The sequence below is a fragment of the Arachis hypogaea genome, chromosome 3, assembly GCF_003086295.3.
Source record: "Arachis hypogaea cultivar Tifrunner chromosome 3, arahy.Tifrunner.gnm2.J5K5, whole genome shotgun sequence".
Classification (NCBI taxonomy): domain Eukaryota; kingdom Viridiplantae; phylum Streptophyta; class Magnoliopsida; order Fabales; family Fabaceae; genus Arachis; species Arachis hypogaea.
Genome location: NC_092038.1, coordinates 12,584,433 through 12,602,246, shown reverse-complemented (window position 1 = coordinate 12,602,246; position 17,814 = coordinate 12,584,433). Strand labels below are relative to the sequence as shown.

General features: G+C 30.1%; 1 protein-coding gene and 1 non-coding gene across 2 annotated transcripts; one reads left to right on the top strand and one right to left on the bottom strand.

The window, feature by feature from the left end:
- Positions 1-1,193: 1,193 nt before the first annotated feature.
- On the top strand, positions 1,194-2,930 carry LOC112789543 (E3 ubiquitin-protein ligase PUB23). The gene has a single exon (XM_025831482.3). It carries the CDS (start codon positions 1,612-1,614, stop codon positions 2,842-2,844), a length of 1,233 nt encoding a protein of 410 aa, XP_025687267.1. The 5' UTR covers positions 1,194-1,611; the 3' UTR covers positions 2,845-2,930.
- Positions 2,931-7,289: 4,359 nt separating this feature from the next.
- Positions 7,290-9,268, bottom strand: LOC112789542 (uncharacterized). The gene is made up of 2 exons (XR_003196293.3): positions 8,906-9,268; positions 7,290-8,075 (listed from the first exon to the last, which is right to left on the bottom strand). It is a non-coding gene; the product is annotated as an uncharacterized protein (transcript).
- Positions 9,269-17,814: the final 8,546 nt, after the last annotated feature.

The following is a 17,814-nucleotide window of genomic DNA, read 5'->3' as shown; positions in this document are numbered from 1 at the left end:
ATCATGTATTTACCTAAATCACTAGAATATTATAAACTTTTATAGTATTCATAACATCTTTTAAGCCATTTTTTAAAATTATTTTGTACAGAATAAAATATATTTTTTAATTATTTTATATGAAATAAAATATTTTCTTTTATTTCTAAATTATTATTGACTATGTAGAATATTTTATTTAAAATTTGAGTACATGCATATATTTACTTAAGTTATTATAACATTATAAATTTTTATAATACTCTTAACATTTTTTAAGCCATTTTTTTAAATTATTTTGCATAGCATACAATATTTTTTGTAGTATAATTTAAAAAAATTTATTAAAAAAATTTATTAAAAATATTCATGAGCTATTAAAAATGGACAGAAAAGTATTATATGGAATTCGAATTGATAGCTCATTAATATTTTAAAGAAGTATCGTAATTAAATATTTTATTAGCTTTTTTTTAACGTATGAAATAAAAATTATATTTTTTATTTTTAAATTATTAATTTTTTTAATAAATTTTTTTAATAAATTATTAAATTTTAACAACATAATTCGAATTATACCATAAATTATTGTGTGTAATTCGAACCAAGCTGGTTCGAATTAGTGTGTACGTGTGTTTGTATATAATTCGAACCAAACTGGTTCGAATTACGTAAAAATGGTGGTTCGAATTACATATAAACGTACATTGATAGATCCATGAAAGTTTTTGTTTTAACTGATTCACGTAAATTATTTTTTTTCTTGGCTTATTTCTGTTTTTTGCCAAAAAAAATATATACAAGAGGTCGCCATGGCAAAACGGGAGTACATGAATAAATAGTATGAAAAAAAAGTAGTATATTGATAAAAAAAATTTAAAAATTCCTGACATTTAGATTAAGTCGTAGTTTTGTTTTTAACATTTGAAAGTTTTTTTTTTATTTTTAAATATTTTATTTTGTTTTATTTTAATTTTTTGGTCAAAATTAATATCTTTTCTTTTAAAAATACCCTTTGTTTCATTATAATATTCTTTTAGATAATAACAAAAATTGTAATTATAATAGTTATATAATATTTGTAGTGATTTAAGAATAAAAATGACAAAAGAATAAAAAAATTAATAATTTAAAAAATATATTTTAATTTTGATTACAAAACAAAAATAAAACGAAATAAAATATTTAAAACCAAAATTAACCAAAACGCTAGAAACTAAAACGATCCTTCACCCACTTATTTTTGTATGTCTAACATTTTCTCCTTACAATTTACAAAACCTTGGAAAAGGTCATAACTCATTTCACATCTCAATATTTATCCAACAATTCTTATGTATGTGTTGACTTTATAATTTATATATATACGTAGTTGATGTAACAACTTGTACAAAAGACGTGTCCCAACTCCATTCCTCTAATTTGTTAGTCCTACGCAGTGCCCACACTATCTGTTTGTTATAATGCCTCACCCAAAAAATTCAACTCCTCTAACAATGTCAATGTCAATCTTAATTTTATAGCTAATTCAACGCCCTCATTTTCCAAATCTGAACCTTTAACAGTGTTTTGATAACTCAATTGACTCATCAATTTCAGTTTTCACATCCTTAATTTCCCAACAAAAAAAACATGGACTATTCAGAAATCGAGGTTCCTGCACCATTTCTATGCCCAATATCACTTCACCTAATGAGAGAGCCTGTTACTGTTTCAACAGGAATCACATATGATAGAGAATCCATAGAGAGATGGTTATTCTCATGCAAGAATTTCACTTGCCCTGTTACAAAGCAACAAATTTTGCAAACACAAGATCTTACTCCAAACCACACTCTTCAAAGGTTGATCCAAAATTGGTGCACTCAGAATCATGTCTCACTTGATGAAACGACTCAGCATGATTCTAGTTCAACCATTGAAAAAGCTCAAGTTGTGAAACTCTTGAATGAAGCAAAGAGGTTTTCACATGATGAGAAATTGAAGTTTCTCAAATGGATTAAAACAATTGCTCTGGAGAGTGAAAGTAACAAGCAGTGTTTGGAATCTGCAGGGGCAATAGATTTCTTGGCTTCAACCATGGATGAAGCAGATTCAACTTTGTTCATCATTGAAGCAGGTATTGAACTCTTGTTTAAATTGAATCCTTCAATATATCAGCTAAAGTATCTTATAAACAATGAAAAAATTCACTTTTTTGAGTCATTGTTTCATGTATTGAGACTTGGAAACCAAGAATCTAGAACTTATGCAACATTGCTATTGAAATCATCATTTGGGGTGGCCAATCCAACCCAATTGAGTTGTGTCAAAACCGAATATTTTGTCGAAATATCAAGAGTGATAAGGGACAAGATCTCACAAGAAGCTTCCAAGGCCGCGCTGAAGCTTCTTGTGGATCTTTGTTCCCGGGGCAGGAACCAGGTCAGAGCAGTCGAGGCCGGCTTAGTACTAAACCTCATTGATCTCCTCATTGATAGTAACAATATTTCCGAAAGACGGATTTGTGAACTCATATTGATAGCTTTGGATAGGCTCTGCGGCTGCGCAGAAGGGCGCGCCGCCTTGTTGAGCCATGGTGCTGCTGTCGCCGTCATTTCGAAGAAGATTCTAAGGGTTTCTTGTGTTGCAAGTGATAGAGCTGTTAAGATTTTGGCCACAGTTTGTAGGTATTCAGCAACACTTAATTTGCTTCAAGAGATGTTGGTGGTTGGTGCTGTGTCTAAGTTGTGTTTGGTGCTTCAAGTGGATAATGGTGCTTCCAATAAGGCTAAGGAGAGGGCTAGTGAGATACTTAAGTTGCATACAAAGGTTTGGAAGAATTCCCCATGTATTCCTGTTAATTTGCTTTCAAACTATCCATGATCTGAAAAAAAAATGGCGTCACTCTTTGCATTTTCAATTCATGTTGAAATTAATTATGATTATATATGTGTTTGTGAATTTACTTATGCCTGGTGTAGGTTTTGCTATATACTCACATTAGTTAATATATAATTTTCTATATATTATAAATTTTATAAGTCTTAACCGTTGAAACAAAATACTTTATTACATATAGATATCAATTTATAAAATTTTATAAAATTTATTGATATTTTCTCATATTACTTTATTTTTATGTATAATTTAATTTTTAAAATACTTGTAAATATATATATATGTCCAAAATTTCTGAAATATTTGATGCATAATATACCGTTATTCAACGGTTAAACTGAAATCATTTAGAATACATAAAAAAATAGTGCAAGTCATTTAAAAAAATAGTTTATGATTCATTTATTTACTGGGTCTTGAAAAAAATATAATTTATCCTATCAATTTTGTAATATATATATATATATATATATATATGCACGTGTATATCAAAAATAATTACTATATATTTATGTATAAATATATGTATTATTTAAATTATTTTAATATATATTTTATATTAATAATTAATTTTATATATATATATATACTAAAATCAGTTATTATATATTTATGTATAAAAATATATATTATTTAAATTATTTTAATATATATTTTATATTAATAATTAATTTTAATGTATATATATATATTATCGGAAAAGGAAAACTATGTATGAATTATATGTACTAGAAGTCTAGAACTACTACTAGTAACTATTAATAAAATCAAGTGTTCCATTGACTTGTATGTCATATTGTCATGTGTATTGTCATATTCCGTTTAATTTTTAGTAAAGCGTTCTATCTTGGGTGCAATAATATAATATATATTGAGAGAAAACCTGAGCTAGATTTTGGTTGCTAGTGCTATAGATTTTGGTGAACAAGATGCTGTTAATAACATTACTATTAGGTTACCTAATCCTCTTGATTGAGAATGAGAACAAGACAAAGGGTTATAACGTCGCAGATTAATGCTTAAAATGATTGTTTATGTGATTCATAGGCTCAAATCGTGGTTACTTATAAACAAACTGTGAGTTAACGTGCATTATCAATTACTTATGGATGAGTTAGTCACTTAATATATATTCCTGACGAAAATAGTAAAATAATGTTATCATTATCAGTTGATATATCAGGCTTCATTTAGTTTTAAAATTAGAATAAGACAAAATATTAAGAATAAATATAAAAAATAAAAATATAAAAATTAATATTTTTATATTTTATTTAATAATATACTGAATATAAAATAAAAGAAACAATAAAAAATTTAATTTATCTTTATTTTTTTACATAAAATTTAAAATAAAAAATAAAATAATTAAAAATATAATTATAAAGATTTGATAATAATGATAATAATAAGTTGTATTTTTATTCGGTATTTTTATGTTTTTTTTGACAAAAAATATAAAATACACTAATTTAATATTTTAAAATATAATATTTTTATTCATATTTTATCTATTAAATATAATTTTTATATTTTTATATTCATGTTTCAATGTCTGAGACTTAGGTCCAGTTTAGATAAACAATTTAATTAAACTATTTTTAAAAAAAAAGTTTAAATAATAAATAACTATATTAAAAGTAGTTTATAAATAAATTATTTTGTATTTGAGTTTTATTCTAAAAATGTCTATTTTATAGAAATGTGATAAAAAGTAATAGTATTATGAGAGAAGTCATTTTTTTTTAATTTTTCTACAAACTTCTAAATAGCTTTTTAAAAAACTACAATTTAATTTTAAAAATTACACCAAATATTAATATTACTATTTTTTAGGGTTAATGTTCAAATTCGTCCCTAAAAGATCACGCGATCTTCATTTTCGTCCCCGAATGATTTTTTTTAATCAAATCAGTCACTGAAAGATAAACTGTTAGTCAAATTAGTTCTTCCGTCAATTGGATGATGACGTGTCACGTTAAGTGCCACGTGACATGATGACGTGACACGCCACGTAGCAGGTCAGTAACACGTGGCACGCCACGTGACAGGTCAGTGACATGTGGCATCACTTGATATATAAAAAATTTTTCTATTAGTCAAAATAGTCCTTGAAAATTCAGACGTAAATCATTTTCATCCCTCAAATTTTAAAAATTAGTCAAACTAGTCCTTATATAATTTTTTTATTTTTTCTTCATAAAATTATCTCTCTCTTTTAATTCTTCTCAAAATCTCTCTTATTCTTTTCTATTCTAAAATATTTTTTCTTACATTACTACAATTTGCTAGAATATATATATATATATATATATATATATATATATATATATATATATATATATATATATATATATATATATATATATATACTCAAAATTAAAAATGTATGTATTTATTAACCTAAACAAAGTTATATGCTCAAAATAAAAATTTATGTATGTTAACCTAAACAAAGTTATACCACTATTTTTTTTACTACATCTTTTTTTTCCATTACGGTATTACTTATATATAGGAGGTAATAGTAGTGATATTTAGAGTCAAAATTCAAAAAGATCCACAAATTTTGCTTCAATTCCAAACTTTACAAAATATTGAAAATTTGTTGGTTAATTATTATTATTATTATTATTATTATTATTATTATTATAAATGAATTGCTTCTTAAGCGTAATACATGTAAACATCATAATAAATTTTTGTGTGTTTTATATGTTTGAGATCGATTATATAATTTTTCTTTTAATTTCACAAATCAATGAGATAAAATGAAATAGAAAATATTATACCTATGTATAATACAAGCTACTCTGCACTAATACATTATATAAATAGATATGCTTCGTATTAAAATAAAATTTCTTTTGTTTTAAATGAAATATTAAAAAAATTATATTAGAATATTAAGATTCAAAAAGTGATTCTATAAACCAGTTTTTCAATTATTGAGTTTTACTATATAAATTAAATAATAATAAAAATTATAATTTTAAAAAAATTTAAAAGATTTAAAATTTAAAATAATTACTATATTATTTAGTAAAATTTAAAATATTAAATTTTTAAATATATAATCAATAATATTTTGATAAACTCATTTAAATAAAAAAAATTCACATAAAAAATTATAATTTGAAAATGTAAAATTTTAAAATACAAATAACAAAATAACTTTATAAAAATTTAATTATTTTTATTATTTTATGTAAAGAGAATTTTGTTTATTAAAGTTTAAAAAATAATATTAAAATTAGTAGTATAAAAAATATTATAAATTTAATATTATAAAAAATTTATATAAGGACTAGTTTGACTAATTTTTAAAATTTAAAGGATGAAAATGACTTACGTCTAGATTTTCAAAGATTATTTTGACTAATAGAAAAAAATTTTATATGTCAAGTGACAGGTGACATGCCACGTGTCATTGACCTGTCACGTGACGTGCCACGTATTACTGACATGCCACGTGGCGTGTAACGTCATCATGCTACGTGGCACTTAACGTGACACGTCATCATCCAATTGACGGAAGGACTAATTTGACTAACAGTTTATCTTTCAAGGACTAATTTGATTAAAAAATCATTCGGAGACGAAAATGAAGATCGCGTGATCTTTCAGAAACAAATTTAAACATTAATCCCTAATTTTTATAAGTCAAAAGTTCAAAAAATTATTTTTTAAGCTTCCAAACAGACCTTATAAACAAAACGCTTTAATAATATCGGATTATGTTCAATTTCTAAGCAATTGACTTTCGAGTTACGGGTAATTAATTTATTTTTCTTTTCGCACTGATGGAGGCAATTGCCAATTATGAATTTATGATCCTGTCTGTAAGCTTGCGAGTTTTTTTAACTTCCCAGGTTGAAGTTTTAGAATTGTATATTATTATATGAACCTTTTTTTTTTAAACAGAAAACAAAAAAAAAATAAAAAAGGTTTAATTACTCTCCAAGTCTTTATAGTTTCATCAAATTTTCAATTAGGTCACTATATTTTTTTTCTTTTTAATTAAGTTTCTATACATCATTTTTTTTAATTTAGTCCCTGTTAACGTTAAACGTAAAAAAATGTTAGTAAATTGCGAAATTACCTGTATACCCTTAGGGACCTAATTAAAAAGAAAAAGTATAAGGACTTAATTGAAAATTCGATAAAATTATAAATATTCAATGAAAGATATTCCTATAATCCTTATTCAATGATTCTACGACATGAAAGATATTCCTATAATCCCTTTTATTTTGTCACTATCATTCTTTTGCTTATTTATATACAAATTATACCAAAAATAATTTCTTTTTATTTTTTTGACTTTCAAAATACCTTATCTTAAGAACATATTAAAAAAGTAATGAATAAAATGAAACAGAAATAGTAGAAAAAAGTATATATAAAATTCAATTTCCATCATTCAAGTATTTATTATGATCATGTAACATTTTATATTTGTGTAGATTCATGAAATATAGTTTGTATCTTTATCATATCATGGTATACTATAAAAAACCACAAAACTATGTAATTTGAAATCTAAAAATGAAAACCATAGAAAACATAGTTTCAATATAATACATAAAATCTGGAAATTAATTCTTGTGTTGCAATTTCCCACTCTCTAAGAACTCCAAAAGGTTCAAATTAATATCATCCACGATTGCATTCTCAGCAAAGATGTCATTTAAGAATCCATGTCCTGAGTTGTCATTGTAAGTAAGCCCCTCTTGACCACTGCTAACAAGTTTGTTGGCACTCCCAATTGGCCTATCCCAAGAATTTGCTAAAGTGTTTAAAGTGCTTCCTGAAGATGGATCCTCCCGAAAGCTAGAATTGGAAAACCTTGGTCTATCAATAAAGTTATTGTCATTAATGTGCTGCTGAGATAATTCTTCCTGCTCATTGAATATATATCTACTTCCTTTAGAAGAATGAAACATCAAGCTTTCAATATCATCATGTATGGATAAGCCTGCTAAAGAAAGGTCATTAAGACCTTGGGACTTTTCTCCCACAACCTTGAAATCAGGGGTTATATCATCAGGGAGCTGACATCGTCGTTTGGGATACTTTTTTGGACAAGTTCATCATCAATTAGGATGTCAATAGAATAACTATATAGACTCTAACTAAAGTTGCAGTAATGTCCAATCAACCTCGTCCAAACCCTCAAAATGGATCAATTTGATCATGTTCATTAATCAGACAAGCTGCCAAAAGAAAGAAGAGGAAAAAAATAAAAAAGTTCACGCAAATTTGACACATCATGTTGATAAATGAATTAAAAGATGAACATGCCAAAATCACAACTCATTATACAATTTAAGTTACAACTATATCCTAAACATCCATGACATATACTACATCATGGGCAAAGCAGTTGAGCTTAAGTTACAATAGAAATATAGCTAATTTTAGTATCACTACAAACAAAATACATGTAAAGCCAGTTCGAGTTTAGAAGACGTCACTTGTATACCAAAAAACAAAAGATGAAGAACAGAGATAAATTGTTTCAGAAATAAGAAGACATAAAACGTATTGTTAAAAATTTCAATTGTTCGCACGATGATGATGACTCGCCAAGAAATTCTGATCTTAGCTTCGTCAATAAGCGACCAAGATAGTTTAAGCCTTCTCCATCTCGACCTCCACCCCAAAAGAAATCATGAGGCGAAGCCTCGACAAGAACAGAATCGGTGGTTAGAAGAAGCATGGTATTCATCACAACAACAACCATCAACAATAAAGTAAATTCATAATCAACAAAATCAATTCATATGTCAATTTATCAATTCACAAAACCCTTTTATATATATATATATATATATATATATATATATATATATATATATATATATATATATATATATATATATATATATATATATTGTAAACCCAAACTATTATATCAAAAGAATTCAAAATTCAATTAAACAAATAGGTATATCAAATCAATTCAGAAATAAGAAAAATTTTCATTTGCTTAAACCTATTTCATTAACTTTGAAAAAACAAAAGAAAAAAATTAACCTATTACCTGTTTTGGCAGACTGACTTCAGGCAGCAAGGCAAGGTGCGGCGAGGTGTGGCGACGCGAGTAGTGGTGTAGCGATCCACGGCGAGGGAACGCGACACGCCACCGGTGGGAAGCATAGTAGAGCAGATGCACGACCAGCGCGGAGCAATGCAGCGCAGACTAAGGACGATGGACGATGACGACGATGGACGCTCACGCCGCCAAGGATGACGACGACGCCGCCGCCGCCCGCAGATGGAGGACGACACCAATGAATGGATCGGAGGAGAAACGCAGTGACTTCAGAGAACAAGTGCTGACTAGGGTTCTTTGTTTTTGGATAAAATGACAAGGGTGATTTTGGTATTTTGAAAAAATAGAAGTGGGTTTAATTAGCTATTATAACTTAATAAGGGGAATATTCATTTTTTGAATAGAATATTCTATTATTTTAAACGGTTTTGTCACGGTAGGGACTAAATTGAAAAAAATTAATATCTAAGGACCCAATTGAAAAGAAAAAAAGTATAGGGATCTAATTGAAAATTTGGCAAAATTATAGGGACCTGCAGAGTAATTAAACCTAAAAAAAACATAACAGGGATTTAATTCTCTCTCCTAGTGGTAGTGGATATAGAAATATAAATACCTTGTTTGTTTTTTTTCTTGGACATGATAAAGGCCGGACATCCGGTCCACATGCCGAAAAGATTTGAGTCCCAGATTTATCTGACTAAACTATCTTAATTTAAACTACTTCTTCCTCTCAACATTCATCTCTCATCCAACAAATTTATATTCTCTAAATTTTGAATTTTTACTTTATAACGTAATAATGTAATTTCTCACCATTTATTTCATAAGTGGGACTAAGAGAAAATATAAAAGAAAAACGGATTTGGATCTTCTAAATTTTGAATTTTATTTTAGAGAGTAAAGTGTGATCTCTCACTATTTATTTCATAGGTAGGACCAAGAATAAATATGAGAGAGAAACCATTCAAGGGAAGAAGATCATACTTTACCATCTAAAGTACAAATTCAAAATTTAGAGAATTCAAATCCAAGAAAAATTATTCAATGGTGAGAAATCACACTTTATCCTCTAAAATGAGATTTAAAATTTAGAGGATCAACTAAACCAAAAGAAGCTAATTCCCCAAAGCTAACGTCTTGAGAGATGGAAGTGGTTGTCGCTGTTGCAATTTGGCTATTGGTGGTGACCAAGTTCGCGCCTACGTTCCGACGATGATGGAAGGCGGAGATCGCACTATTGCTTCGACGCTAATGGAAGGTATGCCTCTGTGAAGCGCTACTCCGTTTCACTGTTTCAAGGCTGCTGGAAGCAATTTACGTTGTTACAGCTCTGATATTATCGGTGCTCAGACTGACGGCTCTGTTCCGGCGAAGGTGGATTCAGATAGGATCGCTGCAAGCTTGCAAGGCTGAGACAGCTCTGCGTTGATGGTGTCTTTCCCTTCTGTCTGATCCATTATTTAAGTACTTGAGCCTGCTAATTTAAATTTTTTTTATTAATATTTTAATGGTAATTAGTTAAGTTCCATTTTTTTTAATGTAAATTTTTTTAATACTTTACAAAAAAATTTTGCTAGCGTGGTGAGCTCTACTGCCTACTCTGAATCTGTCTTCAATTTTGCTGATGAAAATTTCGGAGAGGTAGTCCAAATCTTTTTCTTCTAATGATATCTACAATTTGAGGCGGGGAGTTGTTGGCCAAACAATAGAAAGTTGATTTTGGAGTTTCAGAGTTGCTAGTAAATGTGCCTGTCTGTTTCCTTCCCGAGGAGTCCAGGTGAATCCGCAATTTAGAAGTCTTTTCTGTATAGATTTTATGTCTTGAATGATTGGGTCTATCTCCCAATTTGTATTTCCTGATTTGAGAGTCTGAACAAGCTATATACAATCTGTTTCAATAGTAGCTTTTTTATTATTGAAATTTTCTACTAGAACTACAGCTTCCCTTACTGCTTGTGCTTCTGCTAACAGGCTTGAACTTGCTTGAATCTCTGTTGCTAATTCCCCCCAAGATTTTTTCCCTATGGTCTCTGATCACTGAAGTCGTTGCCCCTGACTTGGTCTCATTGAAAAAAGAAGCGTCGGAGTTTATCTTAAGCCAGCTTTAAGGAGGAGGTCTCCATTTGACATGTATTGCATTATCTTTGTTATCCTCTTTGACTTTGTAGATATTATCATTTGTTTGGCTATTGTACTCTTGCTCTATTTTCCTTGCATAATTGATGGTAGAATCTGAATTAGGTTCTATGTTGTTACATACGTGGTTGTTTTTTGTCTTCCATATTGACCACGTAGTGATGCCTATTCTACTCCAATTCCGGTCCGCTTCCGCTCTACTTGCTTTTTTGCAATTCTTGTACACTTGTTGCAGCCATTCACCCACTGATCTGACATTTTGATTTGTTGGCATATATTATGACTGTGAGATGAACCACACTGCTCTAGTCCATTCGTAGAGTAAACGAGTATACTCGATAGTCTCTTCCTCCTACAAACAGATCAAACAGACACTATTAATCAATAATCGCTACTTTTTTAATTTGCTCTTACCGGTATGATATTGTACGCTGCCTTTCAGAAAAACATTTTGATTTTTTGTGGTGCCTTCATATTCCAAATTCCTTCCCATAGATCCTCCAATGCAGAGCTTGATGAGGGGTTGTTGTTGTGGTTTCTTTCGTTTTTTCCTTTTTTTTGTCACATAGTATCCTATTTTGGTTGTGAATTCTCCATCATTTCTGAAGGGCCACAATAACCTGTCCTCCTCTGAGATCCTGCTAACTGGAGTCTAAATTATCTTTTTTGCTACAACTGGGGAAAACTCCTTTAGATTTTCGCTCTATCCCAATCTTTATAGGATGTGAATAATTCTTCTACTCTTTGATTGTTAGTGCTTCCTCTATTGCATGGCTCGTTGATTCTATGAATCTAGTTATCTTCTCAAACTTTCACTCCATTTCTTTTGCCTATACTCCATTTTCCTTTACATTTTAAAAGCTCACTCCCTTATAATAAACTATTCCATGCCCATATGCCCTTTTGGTGTTTTGGCGCTTTCCAGAAATTACAATATGAAAAATATAGGGCTTTGAGCACTTGTACCAATACAGCTTCTGGGTTCCTGATCACACTCCAAACCTATTTGGCTAATTGCGCAGTATTTTAGTGGTGAAACTCTTTAAAGACGAGTCCTCCTTCTTTCTTACTCTTTAAAGCCAAGCCTTTCAGTGGATCATTCTTTCTTTTCCTTGGCTCCTCCACCAAAGCTTTGCGACTTTGCCATTTAATTTATTGCAAAAAGACTTGAAAAATCTTAGAATACTCGTGGCGTATGTTGGAATTGCTTGTATGACTGCTTTAATGAGAACTTCCTTCCCAGCTTGATTTAACAGGCTTTCTTTTCATCCTTCTATTTTTTCTTCCACTTTTTTCATGATCCACTCTAGAGCGTTACCTTTCGTCCTTCCCCAATGTGTCGGGAGTCTCAGGTATCTCCTCGGGTTGTCCCAAGTTAGTATACTGAGAATCTCTTCTATGTTGACTCTGGTTTAGATTAAAATTTAGTTACTAAAGATTATTCCTAATTTTTCTAAGTTGATCACTTATTCAGAGGCCGAGGTGTATTGGTTCAAAATTTGTACTAGTTGATAAATTTCCTCCTCTTTTGAACCTGAAAATATGATGCAATCATCAGTGAATAGTAAGTGAGTGATGATTCATGCTTTAAGTGCTAGTTTAACTCCTAAAGTAATCTTTTTGTGTAAGGCATTATCTATTAAAATAGTAAAAATCTCAGAAGTTATGATAAAAAGATAAGGGAAAAGAGACTCTCCCTGTCATAATCCTCTCTGTGGGTTGATTTCCTTGGTTAGGCTCCATTGATCTTAAACTTAATATGTCACGCTTCCGATGCACTCCATTATAAGCTTCACCTACTTTGGATGGAACCCAAAGCCTTTAGCACTTCTTCTTTGAACTTCCATTCCATCCTATCATAAGCTTTATTCATGTCGAGCTTGATGGCTAAGTCCTTTGTAGCTTCTTTCCCTTTACTTGTTATCCTGTGAAATACTTCTTGAACTATGACTATATTGCCTTAAATGAGTCTTCCACTGACGAAGGCGCTTTGGATTGGTGAAACAATCTTATCCATGATTCCCTGCAATCTAGCCAATATTATCTTGAATACTATTTTGTAGATGTAGTTGCAGCAACTTATGGGCCTCAAGTGGTTCAAGGTTTTCACTTGCTTAATTTTTGGGATGAGCACGACCTGTGTTTAATTAATTTGTCTTGGAATGGATCCTCCTTCAAAGAAATTTTTAACCACCGCATAAACATCTTTGTCTATGGTGTTCTAATGGTTCTAATAGAAAAGATCACTTAAGCCATCTGGCTCTGGTACTATCCATACTAAACACTGCCTATTTGATTTCGTCCTCTGTGACTTCTTTTAGAAGGTATTCATTCATTTCTTCTGTGACTCTTTTGGGGACCTCTTTTATATATTCCGCTATATTAGATTGATCACTGGAAGTAAAGAGCTTAGAGTGGTAATCTTCAATGAGCCACAAGATTTTCTCCTCATCTTGTACCCAGATTCCTTTTGTGTCCCTCAGTCTATCAATGCGATTTCTATCTCTCTTTTGAATGGTTGAAGCATGGAAGAAGGGCGTGTTCCAGTTTTTCCATTTGAGCCATTTCACTTTAGCTCTTTGAATCCAATACTTTTCTTCTTGTCTTCATAGTTCTCTAATTCTTTGTTTAGCATACTCAATTTGCTGTTGTTACCTTGGATTGTGATGAGAGTTTTGGAGGTTTTGGATTTTACGTTGCCATCTAGTAATCTCCTCGTCGACTCTTTTAAAGCTCCTCATGTTCCATTATTGTAATTCTTTGATGCAATTGCTAGTTTTATCCATAAGTTTGTTCTAGTATCTTCCTTGTACTTTGGATGTCCACTGCTTTTTTATCACTTCCTTGCACTCTTCCTTGTCATCCTAATAGGCCTTATATCTGAACTGCTTTGGTACCTTTAGATTCGGTTTTATGTTGAGGATTAATGGGCAATAGTCTGAAGAAATTGCTGGTAGAGCTATCAAATTGGTATGGTTGAAGATCTGTCTCCACTTCTAGTTTACTAGAGTTTTGTCTATTCTTTCTCTTGTCACAAAGCCATCTCTTGGGTTATTGAACCACGTGAATTTACTGCCTTTGAGTTTCAGGTCCATGAGATTCTTCTTGTGCACCAAATTCTTGTATTCTTCTATTTGTATGTAGGGTTTAAGGTGCTTACCAATCTTCTCTTCTTGATGAAGTATTGATACAAGAAAAAATATCCTTTTGTGGATGAAAAAGGAGGGTCAAAGACCCAAAAAAATAGAAGAAAAAAAAAGGTTTAACAAGACCCTCTTAGTCTAAAAGAACTAAAACTATAAAAAACTAAAGCATGAGCTATATCCAGGGGAGGATTGTCAAAGATGTGCAACCTAAAAGGAAATTTCTATCCTTTTTTAGCTAAAATATGAGCAACAATATTTTCCTCACGAAGTATATGAATCCAATCGATACCTTGCATTCAGCTGGTCAGAATTCAAATTTCTTAGACAAAAGATGAGCAAGAATAAGAATTTGGACATCCATTCCTAATGAAATTGAGTACCATTTGTGAGTTAGACTCCACTATGACATGGTAAATTTCATTAGTAATAGCAATTTGGAGATCCTTAATAATCACCCAAAATTCTGCATGCATAATAGAGCAATTCTCAAGATTACTAGAAAAACCTTTAATAAATCTCCCCAAGTGATCTTTGAAAGTACTCTCGCTTGCCGCATTACGAAGAAGGATCCGTCGACATTTAGCTTGATAAGATGTTTTTGAGGTGGAACCCAACGAATAAGTTGATCCATGGCATCATTTGATTTCTTAAGGACAATGGTACTTCCTAGAACATGAAGGACTTCCTTTGTCCTAGTTTGGATGGAAGCACAAGCAGTATTTGGAGGAGTGACTTTACCTTCAAAAATCAATTGATTTCTAAGGTACCAAATAGTCGAGACACCTACACCAAATAAAATTGGTCACTAATCCTTTCTATTGATGTTGAACTCAAGCCAATTCCTTGTATCTGAGTCGAAGAAATTGCTCATGTAGGCTCGAGGAACAAAGAAACTCCAAATAAGTTTTGTATAGAGACAATCTCTCAAGACGTGCAAAGTGGTTTCTTCCCTTCCAAAATATCTTGGAAAATTTACAATATTTATCATGTGTCTCATTTTCCATGTTGAGTTGGTAAGAATGGCTTCATTAATTATATGTCATAAGAGGTATCAAATTCTTTCAGGACCTCTCCATTTCCATATCAATCTAAAAGTATACTCAGAAGGGGTTGGATTATCCTCTAGCGAGTGGTATGCAGTTTTCATGTTAAAAGTTTCATTAGGGGTAAGTGTCCACGCTACTTGGTCATCTTCTTTCCATGGAGATGGAGGTACCATGACTATAATTCTATCCATAATGTTGCTCAACAGCCACTCTTTAAATTTGGTTTCATTCCAATCTCCTAAAATACAGAGAAAATTATTTAGAGATATATTATTATTCAAATATTGATTTACCTGCAAGGCATATTGATAAAGCCTTCTAATATTTGAAACCCATTGATGTTCTCAAAAATTTATGCAAGAGCCATTGTCAATACACCAAATAGTATTCTTTTGTACATTCTTTCAAGAAGAATAAACTCCTTTCCACAAATTCGAGTCATTCTTCCTTGTCTTGAGATTGGGGAGCATGTCACTTCTATATTTGTACTTTGATTTCAAGACTCTTGACCATATGCAATCTTTCTTTTCTATCAATCTCCAACCAATTTTTATCATGAAGGCATGATTTAAATTCTTGGAGTGACGAATTTCTAGGCCTCCCACATTCTTAAATTTTGTGACATTTCTCCAGCCAAGAAAATGGATCTTTTTAGATTGTTAAGTGTCACCTCACAAAAATTTTCTACAATTTAGATCAATCATATTACAAGTAGAAAAAGGAAGTAATGTAGTTTACATAGTATAACTAGGAAGAGCATTAAGAACCGATCTTACCAAAGTAACTCGTCCTGCAAGAGAAAGAGAAGCTGCCTTCCAATTGCTTAGTTTAGATTTCAATCTATTCATAAACTATTGTAGGTATGTTTCGTGACTCCAAAATGAAGTAGAGGAATACCCAAATACTTCCCAAGATCATTTGTTTTAGTAAACTGAAGTGCCTTACTGATCTTCTCCCAAATGTTATGACCCACATTTTTAGAGAAAAATTTGAGTCCTATCATTGCTAACTTTTTCACCTAAACTGTTACAAAAAGTTTCAGGAGCCTTTTTAATAATTTCAGCTTGTTCCATGCTTGCTTCCGCAAAAAGAATAAGATCATTAATAAAGTAGAGATGTGATCATTCGGGTCCATCCCAATTTAGTTTCATCGATTTTCGATACTTCAAATCTATCGCCACACCAAAATGTATAGAGAGAGGGAATCTCCTTGCCAAATTTTTCTGGATGGATTGAATTCATCAAGAAATTTTCCATTCCATAGCACTCTCATTCTAGCACTAGAAATACAAGCACAGACCATATCAATAAAATTGGTGGCTAGCCCAATGTCCTGCATCGTATCCTTAATGAAACTCTATTTTAATCTGTCATAAACTTTTTTAAGGTCGATCTTGATCGCCATCCATCCTTTCATGCCCTTCTTATTTCTCATCGTATGAATCATCTCTTGATCGCATTTGCTTCAAATTTGTAACAAACTCCACCTTCAACATAAGAGTAATCAAGGTCTCATTTATGTTTCTCACTTCTTGAGAATTATAAAAAATATTTTTTACCAAATAACATAAATCAACACCAACAATATTCCATTTTATTTTGATAGAAAAAGTATCTTATTACTATATATTCTTGTGGCAACACAATTCTTATTTATTTTATTCGAAATGAGAATTATAAAAAAATACTATTTATATACTAATTTTTAACATCTGCATAAAAATATAATTATTATTAAATAATTATATATTTAAAATATTTTTTAATTAAAAAATTTAAAAATATTTATTTAATTGTTAAAAAATACTAATGTCAAAAGATATTTATTATAAAGAGTATAAATATAGTAGGATTGAATCATAAATTATCACTTTAGTTAATAATTCAATGTTTATTTTGTAAGAGTCAAATTTTAGAGTGGTCCCTAAAATTATTACATGCACTAGAATAATTATTGAGATCTCAATTTCAGTACTTACGTTTTTTAGATTGGCAAAATTACACTAAGTTAGTCTCTTACTAGTTTTTTATTAAAGACATATTGATGTGGCTTGATAACATGGGCTCATAGTAATACATGTTACATCATAGTTTAACTTCGTGTAATGATATATGACACGTGACATGTTGACATGGATAGTACTGTCACATCTCAAAATATTATTTGTTCACATGTCAGTTTGGTGTTGCGTACTACCACATAATTTGTCAATTATTGTAGGTACACCAAATTAATCATTGACTTTGCACTATTTTAGATTTTAAAATTAAATATAATAAACTAAATTAGTCTTTAAACTAATTTTTTTATTTTATTGTAAAATTTATGAACGTAATTAATACAATTAAAATTTTAAAAATTATTTTAGCTTACGCAACCAATTTCAAAAAATACTTTGGAGTTTAATTCTATTATGCCATAATATTGTAAGTATTTTCACATAAAACTACTAGCATTTATCCCAAATCAAATAATTTAAGTGCTAGTTTAGATTTGTTTTTTAAAATAGGTTTTTTAAAATATTTTAAAAATATTTTTTAATTTTAAACATGTTTGGATATAATT